Source organism: Saimiri boliviensis, chromosome 21 (genome assembly GCF_048565385.1).
Source record: "Saimiri boliviensis isolate mSaiBol1 chromosome 21, mSaiBol1.pri, whole genome shotgun sequence".
NCBI classification, from domain to species: domain Eukaryota; kingdom Metazoa; phylum Chordata; class Mammalia; order Primates; family Cebidae; genus Saimiri; species Saimiri boliviensis.
The window spans coordinates 8,814,089-8,837,066 of NC_133469.1; the positions used below are offsets into that span (position 1 = coordinate 8,814,089).

Genomic DNA, 22,978 nt, shown 5'->3' on the forward strand with positions numbered 1-22,978 from the left:
GAGCTCCCCTGCCCAACAGCCCCCCAGGCTGTTGACTTGAGCCTCCCGAACCCCCGTTCAGGCCTCCCTCTACCCTTTGGGCCTCCTCCCTGTGTGTCCTGTATGTTCAGCCTGGCTGCAGGGGAGTGAGCATTCAGGGACCTGGGCCTGGGTACTGAGGTCCAGTGTCTGGTGAGGTCCTGGGACCTGGCTTCTGGTGGCCTCTTGTGCCTCTTGGGTGGATGGGAATCAGGGCCCAGACAAGCTTGAGGTGGCTTGCTCGACCCAGGCCTGTGTATTCGCTCCATGTCTGTGTGCCTGATGCCTATCCCTCCCTCTCTTTGCACCCGCTGGGTTTTTCCTGGGTGAGGACACATCTGCCAGGCCGTTGGCCCAGCCCTCTTGAGGTCCCTTTGCTGCCTCTCACCCCAGTCCAGGCGAAGGGCTTCCCCAGCGTCTGCTTTGGTCTTACAAACAGGTGATAAGGTCGCTTCCAGTGACCTTTCCTGCATGCCTTTGGGGCAGACACACAGACTGTTTCTGCAATATTCTGGTGCTGTCCTCCAGCTCATTACTGGGGCTCCCAGAGTGCTGTGCTGCAGCCCATGTGCTGCCTCCAGTCGTGGAAGAAGTGATGGTTGATTGGTCCCCCCTTAGGCTGGGACCCTGTTGACCAGACAGCTGCCAACTCAGCTGTACCCTGCTGTGCACCCAGAGGGCCCTGGGAGTGAGTGGGTCCACTTGGCTCCTAACGGGCTTCATTTCCCTTAAGTATCTGAAATAATTTATTTAAGAATATATTCTCTAATACTGGTGGTGGGGGTGGGATTTATGTCAACCTCATCAGTTTGTAATTTGCAAAATTCTTGATTAATCCTTTCCCTTTTGAAAACACTTCTCACCTGGCTCCAGCACCATCGCCCGATGACCAGAAACAGCTGCCTCACTAAACATTATGTACGTCCCACTGTGGGTCTCTGGAATGGGTCTTCTGGACCTAGAGACACAGCTTCTCCTAGCCCGTGGCTCAGGTGCCACCGTGTCTCACGTGATGCTGTCCCGTGTGTGCCACCTGGAGTTTTCTCTCCATTCATGTCTTTACTTCTGCAGTTTCTGAGGAGTGTGGTGCTTAAGTCTGATCTCTTACTTCCTAGGTTAGTGATCTGGGGCAGTTTCTCTCTCTGAGCTTCAGTTTGCTCCTGGGTAGGATGAGGGTGGTGATAAAATCCTTGTGCAGTTGTGGGATGAGAGGAGAGGGTTCACATAAAGTCCTGTGTACTCTAAAAATCAAGAACTTTAAAAATGGTGGCGATGGCGACTTCAAGTTCCAAAAAGAAATCATTCACTTCATGACAAAAGCAAATGATAAATCCCCTCAAACCAGCAACCCCTGCTTTGTACCTGGGCGCTGTCACCTTGTGGCTCTGGGGGCTGTGCGCAGGCCCAGATTTCTGCAGTTGGAGCCTGTTTCGCTCATAAACTTTTGTATTGTTCAGGGCACAGGCTGGGCGCTGATGGAGCACAGAGAACAGTATTTGCTCTCTTCTGCAGACCCACAAGCTGTCTGGGGAGATGAGCCACACAGACATGAATTGTACTGAATATGTGCTCAGTGCCAGCACAGTTGTAAGCTTTTCTTATGTGCTAATTCTCACTAGAGACATGTGAAGCTAGTGCCGTTTTTATGCCTGTTTTATCAGATGAGGATATAGAGGTCACAGAGAGGTTAAGTCAGAACAGAGTCAGTGTACAGGGTGGGTCTGGTCTTGGCTGGGTACCGGACAGTCTTGGGGAGTTATTTACTTCCTTCCAGCAATTCTAAGCAGATTGCAGAGGTAGAATCAGCAGGTGCTGTGAACAGCCGCAGATTGGAGTTGGAAGGAGTAGGAGTTGTCCAGGCTGACCATTGAAATTCTCCAACAAGGGGCCAAGGCAAGAGTGAAAGGTGCCGAGACACTGTCAGACAGGGGTCTCTCCAGGGTTGGCAGAGGCCCGAAGAGTGGAGGAGGGCCAGGGCTTGGGTGGAGCCTGAGTGACAGGTGGGGTGTAGTGGGGCTGCTGAACGAGAGGGTGAGTGCAGCAGCCAGGTGGACAAGGTGGACAGGTGGACTGCTGCATGCCCCATGTGCGGGTCCTAAGTGGACCCACCGGGGGTAAGAGCTACCAACATCCTGGGGAAGCCGTCCAGCCAGAGCTCTGATGGTCCTTAGATACACGTATTAGTTTAACAGAGTTTCCAAAGTCACTTTGATAATCTAAAATGCCACTTTTCAACACGTTGATTGTACCTTAATAAAAACAACAACACTGAGAAAGTGTTTCTTTTATAATGAATTTGAAAGGAATGCTGCTGAGGCACCTTTCTCACGGTGTGGGTTGTTCAGACATCAGCCCAGTGGGGTCTTCCTAACCCTCCTTTGCGTCTCTGCCTCCCCACTGCTTTCTTAGGGAGTGGTAGAAGCCCTGCCGGTGGAGGAGGGGCCTTTCCAGCACTGTCCCCCACCTTCCTCCTCGTTTCTTGATACCTCCTACCCTGAGTGGGCCGCTTTTCTTCAGGGTGAAAGAAAAGGATTCTTTGGCCTGTTCTGCAATGAACCATTTTTTAGGTCCCTAGCCTGGGGCAGCAAGCTCCATTTTCTGAAGGTGCCCACCATCCAGCTGTTGATTCACTCATTCATTCAGTCTCGACTGAGCACCATCCACACATCTCTCGTGGAAACCTGCTTGTACCTCAGGGTCTGTCCTAGTGTGAACAGCTTCCCTTCTGGTGCGGTTCAGATTGCCAAGAGTGGCCCACAGGTGCTGAGGACAGTGACACAGGATGAAGGGAAAGAGAGGGAAATCCAGGGAGACTCTCAACAGTTTGTCTGTCTCCTGCCCTGGTCTCCCTCATGGTCAGAGTGGCCTTTCCTTGAGTGGGGTCCACAGGGTCACCTGGAGTCTCCTTGAGGATAGAGAGGCTGCCTGGGATGGGGTCTGAGTCCTGGGGTGAGGGCCCTGTCTTGGGGGTCCAGGGTAGGAGCTTCAGGAGGGAGGGGAGCAGCATCCTGTGTCAGCATCATGGATGGCCGGGCCTGGGGAGGAGGTGGCCCAGGCAGCTGAGACGGAGCCTCCTTGCTGTGCAGAGAAGCTGGACGAGATGCTGGCAGCCGCCACAGAGCCAACGCTGAGGCCAGACATCGCAGACGCGGACTCCAGAGCCGCCACAGTCAAACAGCGGCCCACCAGCCGGAGGATCACGCCTGCCGAGATCAGCGTAAGGACCACGGGTGGCTGGGAGCATTGGGATGGGCAGGCCTGGGGGTCAGACTGTCCTGGGCCCTCTTAACTGAAGTGAGAGCCCATCATGTGGCCCCCTCTCCAGAGGGGTGTGTGTACCCCATGGCCTCTCTCGGAGACACTTGGGGCTGTATCTACCCCCTAAATTGCCACAGCTCAGCACCTGCTGGGCTTGCTCTTATGGCTTTCAGTGCCTCTGGCTTCAGGCAGTCCCTGTGTCACGCCTGAGACCACCAAGATACCCCAGGCCCGCCGAGAACACCACAAAGCATGTCTTTATTCCCTGCCACTTCCCGACCTGGCACCTTCCAGGCTCCTCTCCCACCCTTACCCAGGCTCTGCCAGGGTCTGCACCCACCCTGCCCAACACTGTGTACACTGTGCCACCGTCTGTACTGTCCACACCTCCCAGGCTTCAATGGGCTGCTCCTTGAGGGCTTAGCCTGGACATGATGGCTGGGAACAGGCACCCACAGCACCAGCGCCACTGGAGTGAGTGCATGGGGTGTCTCACCTCTGGCTTAGGAGGAGGACTGGGGGCCCCCAGTGCCCTGGAACCTCCATATTCCCCCTCCCTGACCCCCACAGTCATTGTTTGAACGCCAGGGCCTCCCAGGCCCAGAGAAGCTGCCGGGCTCCTTGCGGAAGGGGATTCCACGGACCAAGTCTGTAGGTATGGCTGGGCTGTGGGGCTGCATGGGGCTGGGAGGAATGGGGCTGGGGCCTGGCGAGGTGGATTTGGGTTTGAAGGACCCTGCCTCTCCCTGCTGGTAACTGGGGTTTCCAGTTTCCCTCGGAGTTCTGCCTCTTCCTGGCCCTAGCCAAAGGATCTCTTATGCTGGTGATCATGTGGAAATTAGTCCTTCCCCAACCCAGAGAGCCCCTCCCCCAGCCGCCACTCCCTGTCCAGTGGGCACCCCCTGTTGCCTCTCATCCCTCTTGTGGGCAGCCTCACCCCTGTCTCCAGCTCAGCTGCCTCCATCCTGATTGCTCCCCTGTAGCCCAAGTGCATGTGAAGTTTCTGATCCTAAAACTCCCCTTCCCTGAACTTGCCTCTCCCCTGCCCCTCCATGTATTGCTCTCTCTTTCCCATTCACAGCCAGTTTTCCCCCAAAAGTCACCTCTACTTGCCGTCTCTCTCCCGCCCCCAACCTGCTTCTCAGCCTGCGGCAGACTCGCTCTCTCCATGCCCAAATTGAAACTGCTCCCACCAGGGTCACTGGTCGCCTCCAGGGCCTTTCTACCCGTGGACGCATGGCCAGCACTCCTCCTGCTGGCCTCAGCTGGCATTTGGTTTCTTTGCTCCTTCTTCCATGAAACGCTCCTCTCCAGAGTTTTAGGACCACACTTGGGTGGTTTTCCCGTCTTTTCTCAGGTGGCACCTGTTTCCACCCTGCCGCCCAGCCTCCCAGATATGGGACCTTTTCAAGGCTGTGTCTTCAGCTTCCTTCCCCTCTGTGCCTCATCATGTCCCAGCCACCGCCACACCCCACGCTCACTGTCTCCTTTCCTGACCCAGATGGGAACATGTCATTAGCTTGGCCACCATGCACCCCTCCAGGCATTCACTCCCTCGTCACCTGCACACCTGTGATCCATCCTTCCGCAGACCTGCCCACTTGCCCGTCCCTTGTCCACACAAACCCCAGGACACCCACCACCTGTTACACATCGGAGTAAACCTCTCAGCACTTAACTACGGGCTGGGCACTGAGCATTTAATACTTAGAATAACCATATTGAGATGAGACCACTAGCACCTCCATTTTACAGATGAGGAAACTGAAACAGGAGGGTAAACGACCTGCCCAAGATCACACAGCTGCCCTGCCTGTCATGTTCTGTGCACACTGCAGCCAACCAGCTGCCCAAACTGATTCCTCACCTGCCCCAGGACCCTGCCAATTGGTATTCACGTGAGGCCGATCCCCAGCCAAGTCTGGGGCATGATTGGGGAACGTGGCGTGTGCAGAGAGCTCAGTGGGCACATGGTGGGTACCAGGGCACATGGACCAATGGAGCCGACTGGGGAGCTCCAAGCACACCTGGCTGTGTGTGTCGGGGCAGGGGTACTTTTGAATTAAGATGTGCAAGATAAGTGGGAGTTTCTGGGGGATAATAGGGTGAACTGATGGAGCAGTGTGTAAAAGGCACATGGGTGTGTGACCTGGTCCCTCAGAGACTGCCAAGAGTTATTTCTGTAGATGGGATTGTGGGGAAGAAGGCTGGTGAGACTGCAGCTACTCTGGAGCTAAGAAGCACACTCCCCTGCTCTCTCTGGCTAAGCCCCGAGTGTCTTCTGTGGTTTCTTACCCTCTGACTCGTCAGGGTGGGTGGCCCTACAGCTCTGCCCTGCACAGACCTCATCACAGACCTCATCACCTTGCAGCTGGACCATGGCTTTGTTCTCATGACTGACTGCCCTGGCTCTGCCCTTGTCTGCTCCTCTGGCCAAATGAAGCTTTCTGCAAAGCAGCTATCACCCCGTATCTGTCCAGCTTGACCCTTTGAGTGCTCTTCATTGCGTCAGGGCCCTGGAGATCAGCCCCAGTGCTCTCCTGCTTCATTTGTGGACATTTGTCTCTGTCTCCCTTGACCTGGGTTTTCTGGCTCCTGCTGTTCCTAGGTCTGATCCTGCCCATCTAGGTCCATGCACCTGCCCTGCAGGCCTTGAGCCCCTCTCCTGGGACTGCCAGTTCTGCACTGGTTCCCCCTGTACCCTCTTGTGCTTGGTTGAATTGGGGGACAGGTGCTCCTTTTTGGTTCCCCTTGGCCTGCTGGGCCTCAGCTGCCAACATGCACATTGGCTGGGTTGTCAGACTCCCCAAGCCCCTGCCCTCTGCCTCCTTCCCTGGGTCTGTTGCCCTAGGCATATGATGCACCCCTTGAAACATCAGGATCTTGATCCATGAACATGGAGACCACCCATTACCCACCTCCAAGGACCACTCTGAGGCTCGCCCAGTAGGTGGCACTCACTGGCTGGGGACTGTGTGGCATACTGGGAGTGCTCAGCCACTGGGAGTGCTCAGCCACCGCCAGTGTTAGTAGATGTAGATGCTGCATCTTGAGGTTGGCACACAGTGGGTGCTCAAGAAATGCTCTCTGCTATTATTTAGGCAAAGAGGGTCTGCCTTTGCCCCCAAGGGGTCCCACCCCTTTCCAGCTGGTATCAGAACAGATTCCCCATTCCATGCTGAGGAAGGTGACTTTTCTTTACCCTAAGTCAGAACTTGGCATGTTATTAGCATTAAATTTCCCCTTTTTCCATCTTCGCACGTCACTCCCGCCTTCTACATCCTCAAGGTGCGCTAGTTCTGTGTTGCTCCATCTAACACACAGGCTTGTGGGTGTTCACTGCGTGTTCATACCCATTGCAGGGAATGCAGCAGGAGACCCGGACAAACTGGGCACAATGTCTGTGTCCAGCGGTTGGGGGTGGGGAGAAGGCAGACCTAAAAATTAGGATGATGATAACCTCGGCCACCTTCCCGGGATACTGCTGCAGTTCAGCCCTGTCCTGTAAAGGTTAAATCGCCCCTCAGTAGTTGCAGCTGTCCTTCTGAGATGAGGAAACTGAAGTTCTAGAGGTTAAGGAATGTCAGTACCTGGCAGAGCTAAAATTCAAGCTTAGATCTATATACAAAAGCCCACTGTTGCTACCTAGGCTACAAAGAGGTATACCCAGCAAGATGCAGTTGGCATTGGAGGCCTCATGAGCACTGCAGTGGATGGAGGAGGATTCCATCAGGAACAGGCAGTCTACATTGCAGTGAATTCATAAAAATGTTGACCAATCTCAGAGCAAGGCTGGGAACGACACCACCAGACCTGGGTGTGTCGATGTGGGACCATCGGTCTACTCCCTGTGGGTTGGGCCATCTAGCACCTGCAGCCTCACTGAACACGCCTGCAGCACATGTGTCCACATCATTATGTCCAGAGGGATGCTCAGGAGGTTGTGTCTGGACAGCAGGATCATGAGGGCCCTGAGCACTCCAGCCCTTGCACAGCATCCTAGCAGTGACGTCCAAGCAAGGCATGCAGAGGGAGGTTCATTTTAAGCCTGTTTTGATCATGAAAGAACTGAAAGCTCAAAGGGGCTTAGGGCCTGGTCAGGGGTCATGCAGCCAGTGGGGGTTAAAATGAAACGTGCTGGGTGCTGAGCCTACAGTTCCATTTTAATTCATCCATCCATTCTTCCCTCCACCCACTCACCCAACCTTGCTGATTTTCAGCCATGTGGGTCTCTGGGAGGAGCCTGTCAAGGCTTCTTCCACAGGGCACCTCCTTACTTGGGTATCCTCTTTCTCTGCCAGATGCATGGCTTCCGTAGCCACAGACCTGCTGCCCCTCATCCTGCCAGGGTGTCTTTCCTGCTCATTTCCGACCATCTTCCTCTCACCTCTGGTTGCCTCCAGGGCTGGCACCTCTGCAACGGCCTTGTTTAGTCTTGGGTGGGGAGCCCTGTACTGGCCCCTGTAAGCCCCTCGGCAGTTCTGTCCCCATGCCTTGCGGGGCTGTCCCTGCCTTCCTGGGATGTCTTCTCAGGGCCTATTTGATGCCCCTGGGTTTGGGCAGGTCTTGGCCCCAAGCCAGCTGGTCAGAGTTTGTGTTCTTCCTCGGGGGCCCCCTGCGGGGGCTCTCCTCCCTCCTGTCCTCTTCACAAGACCCCTCCCCGTGCAGTCCTGGGCCTGGGGCACAGAGCTTGGGCATCCAGGGACAAGCCCAGACTGGGGTCTTGCTTGAGCCCATACTCTGGGCTCCCTGTTTCTCTCCTGCCCTCCATTCTCTGCCCACCCTTGGCCCCCAATCCCATCTTCGCGAGCATTCTGGCGCCTCGCCGGGTTCTGCCGCGGGCGTCCGTTGTGTCCGGGACAGTGGCTGCCCTGGGGTGGAGTCCTCTGTGGGAGGGGGTGCCGGCGTCCCCAGGAGCCGTTCCGAAAGTAGCACCCCCCGCCCCAGCACCCCGGCTGGTCTCACCGGCCCTTCCGTCCGCAGGGGAGGACGAGAAGCTGGCGTCCTTGCTGGAAGGGCGCTTCCCGCGGAGCACGTCGATGCAAGACCCGGTGCTGCGCGAGAGTCGCGGCATCCCGCCCCCGCCGCAGACCGCGCCGCCGCCCCCGCCCGCGCCCTACTACTTCGACTCGGGCCCCCCCCCGGCCTTCTCGCCGCCGCCCCCGCCGGGCCGCGCCTACGACACGGTGCGCTCCAGCTTCAAGCCCGGCCTGGAGGCGCGCCTGGGCGCAGGGGCTGCCGGCCTGTACGAGCCGGGCGCGGCCCTCGGCCCGCTGCCATATCCCGAGCGGCAGAAGCGCGCGCGCTCCATGATCATTCTGCAGGACTCCGCGCCCGAGGCGAGCGACGTCCCCCGGCCCCCGCCCGCAGGCACCCCGCCCGAGCGCCCCAAGCGCCGGCCGCGGCCGCCCGGCCCCGACAGCCCCTACGCCAACCTGGGCGCCTTCAGCGCCAGCCTCTTCGCGCCGTCCAAGCCGCAGCGCCGCAAGAGCCCGCTGGTGAAGCAGCTGCAGGTGGAGGATGCGCAGGAGCGCGCGGCCCTGGCCGTGGGCAGCCCCGGGCCCGGCGGCGGCAGCTTCGCCCGCGAGCCCTCCCCTACCCACCGCGGTCCCCGACCTGGCGGCCTCGACTACGGCGCGGGCGACGGCCCGGGGCTCGCGTTCGGCGGCCCGGGCCCGGCCAAGGACCGGCGGCTGGAGGAGCGGCGCCGCTCCACTGTGTTCCTGTCCGTGGGCGCCATCGAGGGCAGCGCCGCCAGCGCGGACCTGCCGTCCCTGCAGCCCTCCCGCTCCATCGACGAGCGTCTCCTGGGCACCGGCCCCACCGCTGGCCGCGACTTGCTGCTGCCCTCCCCGGTGTCTGCTTTGAAGCCATTGGTCAGCGGCCCGACCCTCGGGCCCTCGGGCTCCACCTTCATCCACCCGCTCACCGGCAAACCCCTGGACCCCAGCTCACCCCTGGCCCTTGCCCTGGCTGCCCGAGAGCGGGCTCTGGCCTCCCAGGCGCCCTCCCGGTCCCCCACGCCCGTGCACAGCCCCGACGCCGACCGCCCTGGACCCCTGTTTGTGGATGTGCAGGCCCGGGATCCAGAGCGAGGGTCCCTGGCGTCGCCAGCCTTCTCCCCGCGAAGCCCGGCCTGGATTCCTGTGCCTGCTCGCAGGGAGGCAGAGAAGTCCCCCAGGGAGGAGCGGAAGTCACCCGAGGACAAGAAGTCCATGATCCTCAGCGTTCTGGACACATCCCTGCAGCGGCCAGCCGGCCTCATCGTTGTGCATGCCACCAGCAACGGGCAGGAGCCCAGCAGGCTGGGGGCCGAAGAGGAGCGCCCGGGCACCCCGGAGTTGGCCCCGGCCCCCATGCAGTCAGCGGCTGTGGCTGAGCCCCTGCCCAGCCCCCGGGCCCAGCCCCCTGGCGGCACCCCAGCAGACACTGGGCCAGGTCAGGGCAGCTCAGAGGAAGAGCCAGAGCTGGTGTTCGCTGTGAACCTGCCACCCGCCCAGCTGTCGTCTAGCGATGAGGAGACCAGGGAGGAGCTGGCCCGGATTGGGCTGGTGCCACCCCCCGAAGAGTTTGCCAACGGGGTCCTGCTGGCCACTCCACTCGCTGGCCCGGGCCCCTCGCCCACCACGGTGCCCAGCCCGGCCTCAGGGAAGCCCAGCAGTGAGCCACCCCCTGCCCCCGAGTCTGCAGCCGACTCCGGGGTGGAGGAGGCTGACACACGCAGCTCCAGCGACCCCCACCTGGAGACCACAAGCACCATCTCCACGGTGTCCAGCATGTCCACCTTGAGCTCAGAGAGCGGGGAACTCACCGACACCCACACCTCCTTCGCTGACGGACACACTTTTCTACTCGAGAAGCCACCAGTGCCTCCCAAGCCCAAGCTCAAGTCCCCGCTGGGGAAGGGGCCGGTGACCTTCAGGGACCCGCTGCTGAAGCAGTCCTCGGACAGCGAGCTCATGGCCCAGCAGCACCATGCCGCCTCTGCCGGGCTGGCCTCTGCCGCCGGGCCTGCCCGCCCTCGCTACCTCTTCCAGAGAAGGTCCAAGCTATGGGGGGACCCCGTGGAGAGCCGGGGGCCCCCTGGGCCTGAAGACGACAAACCAACTGTGATCAGTGAGCTCAGCTCCCGCCTGCAGCAGCTGAACAAAGACACGCGTTCCCTGGGGGAGGAACCAGTTGGTGGCCTGGGCGGCCTCCTGGACCCTGCCAAGAAGTCGCCCATCGCAGCAGCTCGGTGAGCAGGGCGGTGTTGGGAGGGATCTATGCCTTGTTTGTTGCCCCCTAACCCATCCTTCCTCTTGTCCGTTTTCTGGCTCTCCTGTTCTTCCTTGTTCTGTTCTGTTCCTTCTGTGGCAACCCCCAACCCAACCCACCCCTGCCATCCACCTCTGAATCCGGTCTTGCTTGGCCTGCCTGAGAGAGGTTTTTCTGGGTGTCTGACACATCAGGGCTGCTTCTCACTATGTCCCTGTAGGTGCCAGAAGTGGGAGCTGGGCTCCTGTCAGAGACCCAGGTTGGGGATGAGTGCCCCCATGGCCCTCCTGGACGCTCTTGGCCCCAGGGACTCCTGTGGGTTCTCTCTCTCACTCCTGCTGCAGGCTGCTTTTGCCATTAAGGGCTGTTTTGTGGTTTACTTTGGAGGTGGACCTCCCTCCCACCTTCTCGTTGGCCATGTGGCTGCCCCGTGTGGCTGATCACCCTCTGCCCTGGGGCCGCCTCCTGCCTTGCTTCCTTTGGAGGCTGGGAGCACACTGACTCCTTTTCTTTTGGGGATCTGCCACTAACTTCCTGTTTCCCATCCCAGAAACATTTGTCTCTTAGCACCACCTTAGAGTCCCTTAAACATGGATTCCCATGTGTCATTTCTAAAGTGTAGTAGGAAGATAGATGGAAGTCATGCTGTCTCCCTGCACACCATCTGCTCTCTTGCCTTCTACCTCCACTTCCCTGTCTGTCCTGCCCTTACCCAGGAGGATCTGAGCAGGTGCCTGGCTTGTTGCCGAGGCTGTCGCAGCTGCCAGAGCCCCGACTGATCCCATAGGTCTTTACTTGAGGGCATCACTCCCAAGGCTCCCTCCAGAGAGGAGCCCTTCAGGCCTGTGGGCTGCATGGATGCTGGTGTCAGAGCTGGTCATCCCCCACCAGACCCCTTGTCTGCCTTTTTCAAGCTGCTTTTACATTCTGTGCCCCTAGGTCTCCCCTCCCCTCTTTGGGTCTGGGGAGAGTATGTGGGTGCCATTCTTGCTGCCCGGAAGAGCAACCTTGTGGGCCCTTTACTGTCAGCCTTGGAGGGCAGAGTTCACAGCGTAGCAATGTGTTTAGAACTTAGGGACTCTGCAGGTCTTACTCACAAGGGCCTGGCCATTCTACCTTCTTTAGTTCAGGATTCAAAAGATAAGTGGGAGGTTGGGAAGCTCATGAGGGCCTCTCCTATGGTCCAGGGATGCTGCCTCCAGCTCCTGTCATCCTGGGGGATTGCTCTGGTGTCCTTTCCCCTTTTGGCCTCTTCCAACTCCCAGCCAAACTGGAAAGCCCTCTTCCCAGCAGCACAGTGTTGAAGGTGCCTGTAGAATGGGTGGAGACAGTAAGCATCCAACTGGAGTGAGCAGCCTGGTCCTAGGCCTCTGTGCAGGAGCAGACCCCTGCGGCTGGGTCTCCTGACGCACTCCTGACCAGCTGCCACCTTCCTTCTCTGCTTCTCCTGCCTCCACTCCTCTTTGCCTCTTGATCTTGATGAAAATCAAAGCCATTTAAAAAGTGCATAGCACAGTGCCTGGCCTGTTTCAGGCCCTCAATAAACGTTTGTTAAATGGACCAAAGAACAAAGCAAAATGCAAATGCTGTCTTTTGTGATTTGAGATCTAGGGAGGTGGCTTAGGACAAACCCACAGAAGGACGGACTCAGCGTCCAGACTCATCAGCTGTCTATCCCCCATGGTTGGGCTCAGGTGAGCCTAGGTCTCATCATCGACCCTGTTCTCTCCCAAGAGGCAGCTGCAGCAGTTGCAGGGCAGGATCAGGAGATTCCTCAGCTAGAACCTTCTGACACGTTCCCTTCTCTGAGTTAATCCTCCCACTGTGGTTTTTAGTGATCTGTCTTGATCAGGGTAAGGTTTTCTCATCCCTGGACTCTGGCTTTCACCAGGACGCTGTTTTTCTTTCTCAGATGTGGGATGGAGAAGAACAAGACCAGCAACCCTGACCCTTACGTGGTATCTGTTCTTTTACTCAGTAGTTCCTGCAAAATTCTGGCGTCTGATTGGATTCATGTGGGTCCTCTGCTTCTCCCTGACTGATCACTGGGGCCTGGGGACATAGGATTGTCATCGGCCAGGATTGAGTCCTGTGTTCTCCCAGGAGCCAGGGGGATGGGTCCACCCACCTAGCAAGCAGGTGCTGAGTGAGGGAAGGCGGCTGTCCAGATGGAGGTCCGGTGCTGTCCCTGGAGTAACCAGATGCTGGCCAGCCTTAAACAACTGATGTTGTTTCCCTGACACGGCCCTCACCAGCTTCAGCAACTCCCTTCCTTGCCAGTCACTGGCTTGGAGCCATCAGAAGGCCCTGATGTCAGCACTCAGCAGGTCACAGCTTAGTGCTGTTGTCTTGGGTCAGCCACTGAAGCTCTGTGAACGTCCATCCCTCCCCTGTGAAGTGTGTTTACAATGAGCCAACTGCACAGGCTGTCGTGAGGCTGCATGTGGCATCACCTGTGAAGCACCCAGCAGGCCCAGGCCTGGGGTCTGTGGACCCTCACTGGTATGAGCTGGCATTGTCCCTGCCGTCCCCGACACCTGGACACTCAGACACCTAGGCTCAGTCTGGGAAAATAGACCTGTTAGATGCAGCACTGGAGACAGTCCTGCCATATCAGTTCATCTTCACACCATTCTGTGAGCTGGACCATAACAGAATCCCCATGTTCCAGATAGTGAAGCTGAGGTGCCAGAGAGTTTCCCAGCAGACAGAACATGGTGGTCTGCCTGACTGTGAGCCCTGCTCTCTGACTGCCGTAATCTATTATCAAACCTCTTCTGATGATGTGCAGTGGGTTTTTGCCCAATAATCCCCCTCCACAGAAGTGGCAGGTGTGTGTATTACACAGCACAGACTCACCCCCCTTGTTTACTGGTTATGTGTGTCATAAGTAGCACCCAGTGCCACCCGAGTGGCCCACCTGCGTTGAGCCACCCCCTGACTTGCTTTTCCTTCTCGGTTTGCCTGTGTTACCTCCGTTCTGGCTCATTCTTGCTTCCACCTTCTTGTCCTCAGGCCTGGGCCAAACGACAGCCGTCTGAAAGGGCCCATCCTGGGCCCTTTACTTCTGGTGCTTCTGGCTGCAGGCAATGGGGTGGAGCACAGGACACTTGGTGATGTCTGAGCCCAACCCTGTTTCAGATCTGGTCCTTTGTGTGCCCACTGTGGCCGTTGTCGGCTCTTGTCCTGCAGCCTGTAGTGGCCGGAGTCTGATACTCACTCCTCACTTAGGGATAAAACTGCTGGTGGAACTGTCTTATAGGGAAATGTCTGAAGTGTGGGAAGTTCTGACGTCCAGGTATGGCTGCTTCCTTCGCAGGACCAGTCCTGGCAGAGGTGCTGGGTCACCCTCAGGGCCATACCCTGAGCCGTGTCTCCAGTCCCTCGTGTTCCTGCAGTGCTTGTCTCCTGGGCCCATCCTCCATCTCCCTGGCTGACACCACAAGGAAGGAAATGCCCCTTCCCACCCCCTCCTCCTCAGATGGCTCATTCCTGGTATTCTTTAGCCACAAGCTGTTCTGTGGCCTGAGAATTTGCTGGGCAAGTTAGTCCTGTATGTCATGGAACTAAAGCTCAGTAACCTGTGGAAAAATGATCAGCTCCGGGGCCACCTTTGATTTTCAGGGGAAGCTGGAGGATGTGGCACTTTCATGCTGCCTCTGGAAGGTCCAGGACCTTTGGCCCTCTGCATCCTTGACTCCAGACTGTCTGCCTGCTCTGTGTTCCCAGCTCCGAGTCTAGCCCTGCTGGACAGACCATTCATCTGCCCAGAGCCCCTCCTCTGTCTCTGGGCCCCACTGACTCTGAGGCTGCATTTGGGCATGATTTCAAACCTGACTCTGAGCCCCAAAATTGGCCATGGGTGCCCCAACTGTCTGAGGCTCACACTTGTCTCTGAGACCCTGGCTCCACATCTGGCTCTAAACTCAATTTTCTTTCCAGGCCCCATGCTTGGATCTGAATCCCATACGGGGTCTGAGGTCCGTAGCAATGCTCACTCCTGCTTTGGCTCTTAGCTTTACATCTGACTCTCCCATCTGGTTTTGTAGGTAAAGTTCATGGCAAAATAGCTTTGGAAACACAAGTTAAAGAGGTTCTTTGCTGCAGTACTTTGGTAAGCTCTGGTGCCTTTGATAAGCTGTGTGGAGGAGGGCACTGTGTGCCTTGGTCTCCAGACCTATTAGTCAGTTACTAGATCCCACAGGGAACCCATGTTCCTCAAAATGGTCAGGAAACCTTGCCCTGGTGGCTTGCTACAGACCCTGCCTGCTAATACATCTGTCAGTGATCTGGACAAAGCACTGTGTGCTTAGCTGATCACACACACCAGCAGGGCCTGCTCTTCTGAAACCCAGACTGAATGTGTCATGTACCTGCCAGTGGGGGCCCTTGCCGGCTACATGTGTTTGGGGCAGGTGTGCTCCCGGGATCCCTGAACCCTGTTTGGGGAGTAGGAAGGAGGTCCAGAGGAGGGGTCATAGGACACTGGGGCCATCAGGGCTGGCGCTAGGAATAGGCGGGGTATTGGGAGCAAGATGTGTTACCACAGAGGACGCACTGGAAGCTTCAGGGCCCATGTCTGGTTTTGTGCTCTTCTGAGAATTAGTTCCCTTAATGAAGCCCCCAGTTTGCAAAAGTCCACAGGCCTAGACTTGGCCCATGTGAGTGTAGTGGCAGAAGGCCTGAGGCAGTAGCCAGGGCCGGAGTGTGGACATTTTCCTTCCTGTTGGTCCCAGTAGGTTGAGTTGGGCATGCCTGGCAGGGACATGTCTTGCTGCTTTTGCGTGATGTTTTGTCAGTGCATCTTGTATGCCTGGCTTTGTGCTGGGTACCAGGAGTCAAGGAGAACTGTTAAGAAGTGGAGTTGGCCGGGCGCAGTGGCTCAAGCCTGTAATCCCAGCACTTTGGGAGGCTGAGGCGGGTGGATCACAAGGTCAAGAGATCGAGACCATCCTGGTCAACATGGTGAAACCCTGTCTCTACTAAAGATACAAAAAATTAGCTGGGCATGGTGGCATGTGCCTGTAATCCCAGCTACTCAGGAGGCTGAGGCAGGAGAATTGCTTGAACCCAGGAGGCGGAGGTTGCGGTGAGCCGAGATCGCACCATTGTACTCCAGCCTGGGTAACAAGAGCGAAAGTCCGTCCCCCTCAAAAAAATAAAAAAATAAAAAATAAAGAAGTGGAGTTAAGGGCCTGAGACCATGAACGGTCTGCATCCAGAAATCACTAGCGGTAAAGAGGAGGCCTGTGTTGGTGTTAGGAGTTGGTCATTGGCTGTAGTTTAAAAAGACAGAGGAGCTTATGGTGGCTCCCAGGCTCTGTGTGTGGCAAGGACAGTGTGCTGTTCACTGAGTTGGGGATGGAGGGACTCGTATGGATATCCCAATAGAGGTACTGAACTCATCAGAGACTGACTGAGTCTCACATGTAGCATTCCTGGGTGCACTGGCCATAGCAAAGGGTGTGAGAAAGTTTCTCCCTAGGAGAAACTGCCAACTAAGAAGAGGGGAGCTCTGAAAATCCCATCTAGTAAGGAAAAGGTCAAGGAAAGGTTGCTCAAAGGGAAACGGATGAACAGGTCAGCAGTGGGGTCTTGCTGACGGCCTGGGTAACTGCAGGGAGAGGGTTACCCCAGAGGATGCACCAGACGTTTCAGAGCCCATGTCTGCTTTTGGAGTGGTCTGGAGTGGGAAGAGTGTGGCAAGGCCAGATCTGTCTCACTGGCCGAGAGTCACTGGGAAACAGTGAGACAGTGCAGGATTCAAATACAGGTGGAAAGACATGGGGGTCATGGGGGCCTCAGCATGATCTGGACTCAGCCTCTTCAGGGCGGCTGCTGGAGGTGTTCATGGGTGATGGTGCCTGGTGAGGTATCGTGTTAGAGGGTGGGTGGCCTAGAAGCTCTGGGAGGCTGGCAGGTGCTGGGATGTGGCTGTTTGGTGGCCGGAACCTGGGCAGGGAGGTGGCCAGACAGCTGAGAGTGACAGTGGGTATGCAGAGATGCCATGCAGATATGGAAGTCAGACATGACACTGCTTGGGTTTTGTCCTGGGGATGGGGTGGGCAGTACCCTGTTCCCCAAGAGAAAGAGGGGAAGCAGACACCTGGGCTGTGGGTGACCCCAGGCCCCTCCCTCCTGTGCCCTGGGGCCTTTGGAGGGCACAGCCTTCCTTGGGTGTTTCTTCTTGGCCTGACATCTCTAGCATGCTTTGGGGAGTGGAAGCAATGTGGCTTGGCTCTCCCCAACTCACAGCCTGGTGGAGCCTGGCCCCGTGTCTCTTGCCTTCGGGCCCCTGGCTCCGTGACTGCCTCTGAAGCCAGCCTGCCCTCAGCCCAGGTCTTCAGCTCAGTCCCTGCCAGTACTACCCAGACAGGCACAACCCTGCTCTGCCCAGCTCGGACCTCCTGGAGCCCAGACCCTGCTCTGAGCCCCAGCTGAGCCTCCTGGCTGCGCTGCCTGCGCCTTCACTGCTGTGGTCCTGCAACTCATCAGTGTGCTTCAGTCACACCTGAGACTCCAGGTACACCTGATACCGCAACTCCATTGAAAGCTACGTCTTGGGGCAGGGCCAGGGCCAGGGCCAGGGCCAGGACCGGGGCAGGTGTCCATCCTGTGATGCAGGTTCCCAAGCCAGGGTCACTTGTCAGGGCTGGGGGTGGAGGCCAGGTGCATATTCCCAGTCCTGCTCCTCTCTGGGCATCCACAGTCAGGTCCCTCAAGAGTAAACCCCCTCCAGCAGTCACAACCACCTGGGCACCCACCCCCAGGGGACCCCCCGACCCAACACCACCTGGCACCTCCCCTCCAGAATCCCCCCCAACCCTGGCTGCCACCCCACCTTAGCCCACTGCACAGGTGGATCCATGGAGGCCAGGTCCGGTGGGAGCAAAGACAGCTTATTCTGGTGGTTGGTGCCTGTGCTGAGGCCCACCTCAAGTGTTTTTGAAGCCCCTTTCTGTTGGGGGGCACAGTGTGGCCTCTTCAGGAAGTTCTGCTCTGGATCTGAGCAGCTGGGAGAAGGCAGTAGGGACAGAGGCTGAGAAAAGGACAGAAATGAAGTCCAGTGGGGGAGAGAGAGCTCAGATCCCCACAGAGGGCTGACCTCCCACAGGTGGGAGGCGAAAGACAAAACCTGCTTTAAGGGGAGCCCCACGCCTGTGTGGGACAGGCACTGGTGATGCTGGATGGTGAGGACAGCCCAGAGGTGGGGGGTGGGGGAACTCAGCCTGGGCAGGGGCAGGGAGAGGGGGTGGGATGGCTGCTGGAGAGGGGATGGCCAGAGAGGATGTCAGGGGCTCAGCACCCCCAGGCACCAGGCACCTGCCGGGCACTGAAGCCACGCCTGTGGTTCACCTGCACTTGGAGACCCTCGCACAGGCGCTGATCCTCCGCCAGCACCTCCAGCTTTGTCCCTCCCACAGCAGCTGGGCCCTCTGCACCTGAGTTCCTCCCTCCACACCTGGCTGCCCATTGTGTGGTTGCAGCTGTGGGCCGCGTGGGCCTGGCTGGCTAACTCTCTCTCTCATTGCTCTCTCCTGCCCATCTGCATGTGGCTGCTCTGTCGAGCTGCGCCGTGGTCCCGAGCGCCGGCTGTGTAAGTGAGCATGCCCATCCCATGCCTCTTGCCAACCCCATGCTGTGCCTGTCTGTCTGGGTCTCTGCTCTGCGTGGCTGTGAGGGGCTCTGGTGCCACTGACAGCCCCTTGAGGCTTCCCCTGACACAGTGGGGACAGGGATGGGAACAGGCAGACATGGGAGTGGGTTTTCTCTGGAGTTGTCACCCCGGGTAGGCCTCCCACCACAGCAGAGCTGAGGAGGGACTAGAGCTCTAGGGTCCTGTCAGGTGAGGCTGGGAAGAGAGCTGCCATCGGTTCTCGCGCGGCGTGTTGCGTGTCTGCGTGTGTGTGCTGCCACTGCAGCCTGTCTAGCATGTGTGGGCACCCTTGCTGCTGCTGTGTGCCGTCTGTGCAGGAAGCTGCCTCTATGTTGTGGGTGCGCACGGCCTCACACCTGCCCTGCATGTGCTGCTGCTCCATATGGGCATGAGCCCTGCCTGGTGTCTGTCTCCTGTGTCACGGACCTGTTCAACTTTGTGCTGCTGCTGCCAGCCTTTCTCACGACTCAGCTGTTCCTGGATCTAGCCCAGGGTCCCCTGGGTCTCCTCATGAGAGCAGAGCTGTGGGGCGGGGTGAAGGGTACTGCCCAAGTCTTGCTGTCCAGGGCATCCGTGGATCCCGCCGTGCCCAGAGCGTATCTCGGAGGCTGGCAGGAGGGAGAAGCCAGCCCTTTGCCATGAGAGGCTGTCTTTTCTTTGGTGGGCTGCACTTGGAGCCTGGATGGAGTGGAGGAGGCCACCAGTCATTCCTCATATTCCAGCCAGCCACTAGCTCTGGTCCCAGGGGCCAAACAAAAGGGCTAGGGTAACCACAGGATTCCCACCCTTATTTCTTCCTCTGGCCGGGCTACTCCCGCCAGCCCTAGCCCCTTTCCTCCTGGACCCTGCCCGCTCCCCTCCGCCCATCCCCCCTTGGCTGTGCGCCCCTCACCTGGCGTGACCCCTCTCCCTCCGCAGGCTCTTCAGCAGCCTCGGTGAGCTGAGCTCCATTTCAGCGCAGCGCAGCCCCGGGGGCCCGGGCGGCGGGGCCTCCTACTCGGTGAGGCCCAGCGGCCGCTACCCCGTGGCGCGACGCGCCCCGAGCCCTGTGAAGCCCGCGTCGCTGGAGCGGGTGGAGGGGCTGGGGGCGGGCGCGGGGGGCGCAGGGCGGCCCTTCGGCCTCACGCCCCCCACCATCCTCAAGTCGTCCAGCCTCTCCATCCCGCACGAGCCCAAGGAGGTGCGCTTCGTGGTGCGCAGCGTGAGCGCACGCAGCCGCTCTCCCTCGCCGTCGCCGCTGCCCTCGCCCGCGTCCGGCCCCGGCCCCGGCGCCCCCGGCCCGCGCCGGCCCTTCCAGCAGAAGCCGCTGCAGCTCTGGAGCAAGTTCGACGTGGGCGACTGGCTGGAGAGCATCCACCTGGGCGAGCACCGCGACCGCTTCGAGGACCATGAGATCGAAGGCGCGCACCTCCCCGCGCTCACCAAGGACGACTTCGTGGAGCTGGGCGTCACGCGCGTGGGCCACCGCATGAACATCGAGCGCGCGCTCAGGCAGCTGGACGGCAGCTGACGCCCCACCCCTGCTCCCGCCCCGGCCGCGCCCTGCCGGCAGGGCCCTCCACCCCTACCCCGGGCCGCGGGCTCGGCCTGCCCCTTCCGACGGCGCCCGGGCCAGGAATGTTGCATGAATCGTCCTGTTTGCTGTTGCTCGGAGACTCGCCCTGTACATTGCTTAGTGCCCTCACCGGCCGCCCAGCCCACCCAGCACACAGTCAGGAAGGGCGTGGACCAGGGAGGCTGGGGCGGGAGGGGCCGGAGGTGGGGTGCTCGAGCCTGACCACCTCCTTCACAGCTCCTGGTGGCCATTCTCCCAGAGGGGGAACCTAGTCCAGCATGCGAGGTCAGGACCCGCCTTGGTGACTCGGGGGGAGGGGGGAGACATTGGGATTCTCGATGGGGGCCGAGGAGCCCCCCTGTTTTGCATATTTTAATCCACTTTATATTTGGAACGAGAAAAGGAACAAATATCTCTGTCCGTAATAGTTCCCTCCCCCTCCCTTCTACTTCCACTGGTCCCACTGCAGCCGCCCAGTCTTCCATCTCCGGCCCTCACTGCCACTGCCACCCCACACGGGGCAGGGGACGCTCCAGCTGGTCTGGGGTTGGCCAGGGCCCTAGTGGCCCGCCCTGGGGCCCCAGCTCGGCCCCTCCCCTCGCTGAGCTCTAGTGTGCCCCACCGACCCTTCAGGTGCTGCTCGTGGGGGGAGGGGCGGCAGGCCGCGGGTCCTGCTGTGTACCCGCGGGACCAGCCGGCCGATGTCGGCGGGGGGGTGGGGGGGTGAGGGCAGGGCCCTGCCGCTCCACCGCAGCCATCTTCCTCACAGGGTCTCTCCCCAAGGATGGGGCCAGCCTGGTCCCCATGCTCTTGGGCAACTACAGCAGAGAAGCCTCCCTGCCTTGGACCCCAAAGTCTCCTGTCCTGCTCTGTGTGTGTGGGTGAAACTGGGTGCGTCTGAGCATGTGGGAGCCATGTGTGTGCCTGATTCCCGAGTGGCCCCGGGGCCGCTCTGGACTAGTGTGGGGCTGTGGAGGCGTGCGCAGGGTGCATGCATGGGGTGTGCCTGTGAAAGCACCCTGTCTCCTCTTCCAAAGAAAGTCAGAGGCCATCCTGCACCTGGGGTCCTCCTGTTTGCCCAGCCTGTCCTTTCAGAGCACCCAGCCTGAGCGGGGTTCCCTGGTGAATCCCTGCTGCTTGGGAGGCCCCAAGGGCCCCTTGGAGGCAGCGCCCCCACCTTGGGCTTCTGAGGGGATCATTGGGGGACCCCTAGAGTCAGGCCACCACAGGCCCTGGGGAGAGTCAAAGACCCCCCCCCCCGAGGGTACCCAGCCCCCCACACTGTGACTCCTCACACTCAGCAATGACCTGTGGGGTGGGGGCCCTGGGACGTTTTTAAACCTAGGGTATGGAGTCTGGACTAAGCTCCATCCACGTCACTCACAAGTTTCTGTTTATATTTCTAGCTTTTTTTAATAAAATATAAAAAAAAGAAAACAGAAGTTTTCACAACCCAGGGGTCTGGCACGCCGGTCTGTGCCTGCCCGCCCCACCCTGGCCCACCGGCCCCACTCCCCGGGAGCAGAGTCACACCCACTCACCCTTCCGCCAACAGTCCAGGTCACACAGCAGCAGTCAGTGTAACAGACTGCCACATACACACTCGGTCTCACACTCACCTGTGGGTTTTGGTTCCGTTCAATTTGGGTTTTTAACTTTACAGGGTCAGTTCCGCTTCACCCTCCTTTTGTATGGAGTTCCATCCAGGGGGTTTCACCCCCTGCTCCAGTCCTGAGGCCTCCTGACCCTGACGTTGTGATACACCCCACAGAGATCTATGTTTCTTATATTATTATTATTGATAATTATTATAATATTATTATGTAATAAATTTATAAGAAATGAAACCATGTTTCAGTCGCCTGCTTGAGGGGATATTTGTCTTTGTCCCTCATACAGGCCACATAAACCTCCCCAGCTTCGACCACACGCCCGGGTGACTCCTGGATCCCCATCTTTGACCTCTGTGCCTAGGCACCTGGCGTCTTCCAGCATCTTCTCCGAGTCTGCTGGTACTCGGCCTGTGCCTTCTCCACCGAAGGCTTTTTCTCTGTTCACCAGCTCACTAACACCTCCTAGGCTGGAGGCCACGTGTCCTCTGTGACCCCTGCCGTATTTTAAACCTAGGGTTTGAGACCTGCTCCCTCCAGTGTCCAGTTGTGTTTAAATTATGCTGCTTTGATCTTGGAACCCCCTCACATCACTCCCAACTGTCCTACCCATGGCTGCTGACCAAATTCAGGCCTCGCTCCTTCCCTGCTGATTCATTGGTTTTCTGTTTCCATTTCTGCCTTCTGCTCACAAACAGCCTGTCTGTAAATGCAGCTGATGAATGGACCCTGTGGGCCAGTCCAGCCCAGCCAGTGCTGCCATGGCCCTGCCAGCATCCCCTGCTCCCTCCCCACCACACATGCTGCTTGCCAGTCTCACCCCACCTCTTGTAGTCTCTGAGCCACCATGACACGTTAGGGTTCTGTCTCACACGCCCTCCTCCTTCTGCCTCGATCACCCATTCTTCGCCTGCATCAAGCATACATAGCTTGGAGGGAGTTAGATGTTAGGCTCTGCATCCGCACAGCCCTGGTACTATCTCAAATTAGAGCACCCACCTTGGGTTGGGTGGCACCTGGTGGGGGTGGCCAGCCTACAGGAGGGTCAGAGGCCCCTCGCTGAGTCGAAGGAGGCGATGAGCTACATCTTGAAGGGAGAACAGTAAGGTGAGTGGGCAAAAGCGATCAAAGGGAGCCCTGAGAAAGTAGAGAGCACAGGACCCAGGGCTGGGAGAGGGCCAGGGGCTGCAGAGGTGTGACATCCCCAAGTGGGGAGAGTTGCTTTCAGGCGGGGTCGTGGTGTCAGAAGCTGGACACACCAGGTTGAGGTCTATGCATATGACAGAACGACCACTGCACACCTTAACTCTGAGGTTAACCCTAACCAGGGGTGGGGCCGGTGGCACTGTGGAGAAGCGGCACTAGCCCCAGACTCTTGAGTCCCTGTGGAGATCCAGGGCTCCATGTGAAGCCTGGGGAGCCCCACCCTCCCACTGCCACACACTCAGGACAAGACAGATTCGGGTCCCCCCACTGCCCCCACACTCAGACCTTTGCAGGGCCCCTTGCTTGACCTCCCGTGCAGCCCTTTCCTTACGATGGCCTGTTTCTAATCTGAAAATGAAATGAAACTTAGCAAATGTTGAACATTTGAAATTGTGTGGCCTCTGCTCTTCTGCATCC

The 22,978-nt window shown here is 58.5% G+C and overlaps 1 protein-coding gene across 5 annotated transcripts in view; it reads left to right on the top strand.

The window, feature by feature from the left end:
- The window catches only part of SHANK3 (SH3 and multiple ankyrin repeat domains 3), a 61,108-nt gene extending 39,516 nt beyond the window's left edge, over positions 1–21,592 (top strand). For 2 of the 5 annotated variants that reach the window (XM_074390774.1, XM_074390777.1), the window contains 4 exons: positions 3,105–3,235; positions 3,847–3,931; positions 8,260–10,513; positions 19,109–21,187. In XM_074390774.1, the coding sequence (XP_074246875.1) occupies positions 3,105–3,235; positions 3,847–3,931; positions 8,260–10,513; positions 19,109–19,700 (3,062 nt within the window). In that variant the 3' untranslated portion in view covers positions 19,701–21,187. Of the gene's footprint in view, positions 1–3,104; positions 3,236–3,846; positions 3,932–8,259; positions 10,514–19,108 lie in introns of all 5 variants that reach the window. The other 3 variants (XM_074390775.1, XM_074390773.1, XM_074390776.1) reach the window with 3 other exon arrangements.
- The last annotated feature ends 1,386 nt before the right edge of the window (positions 21,593–22,978 follow it).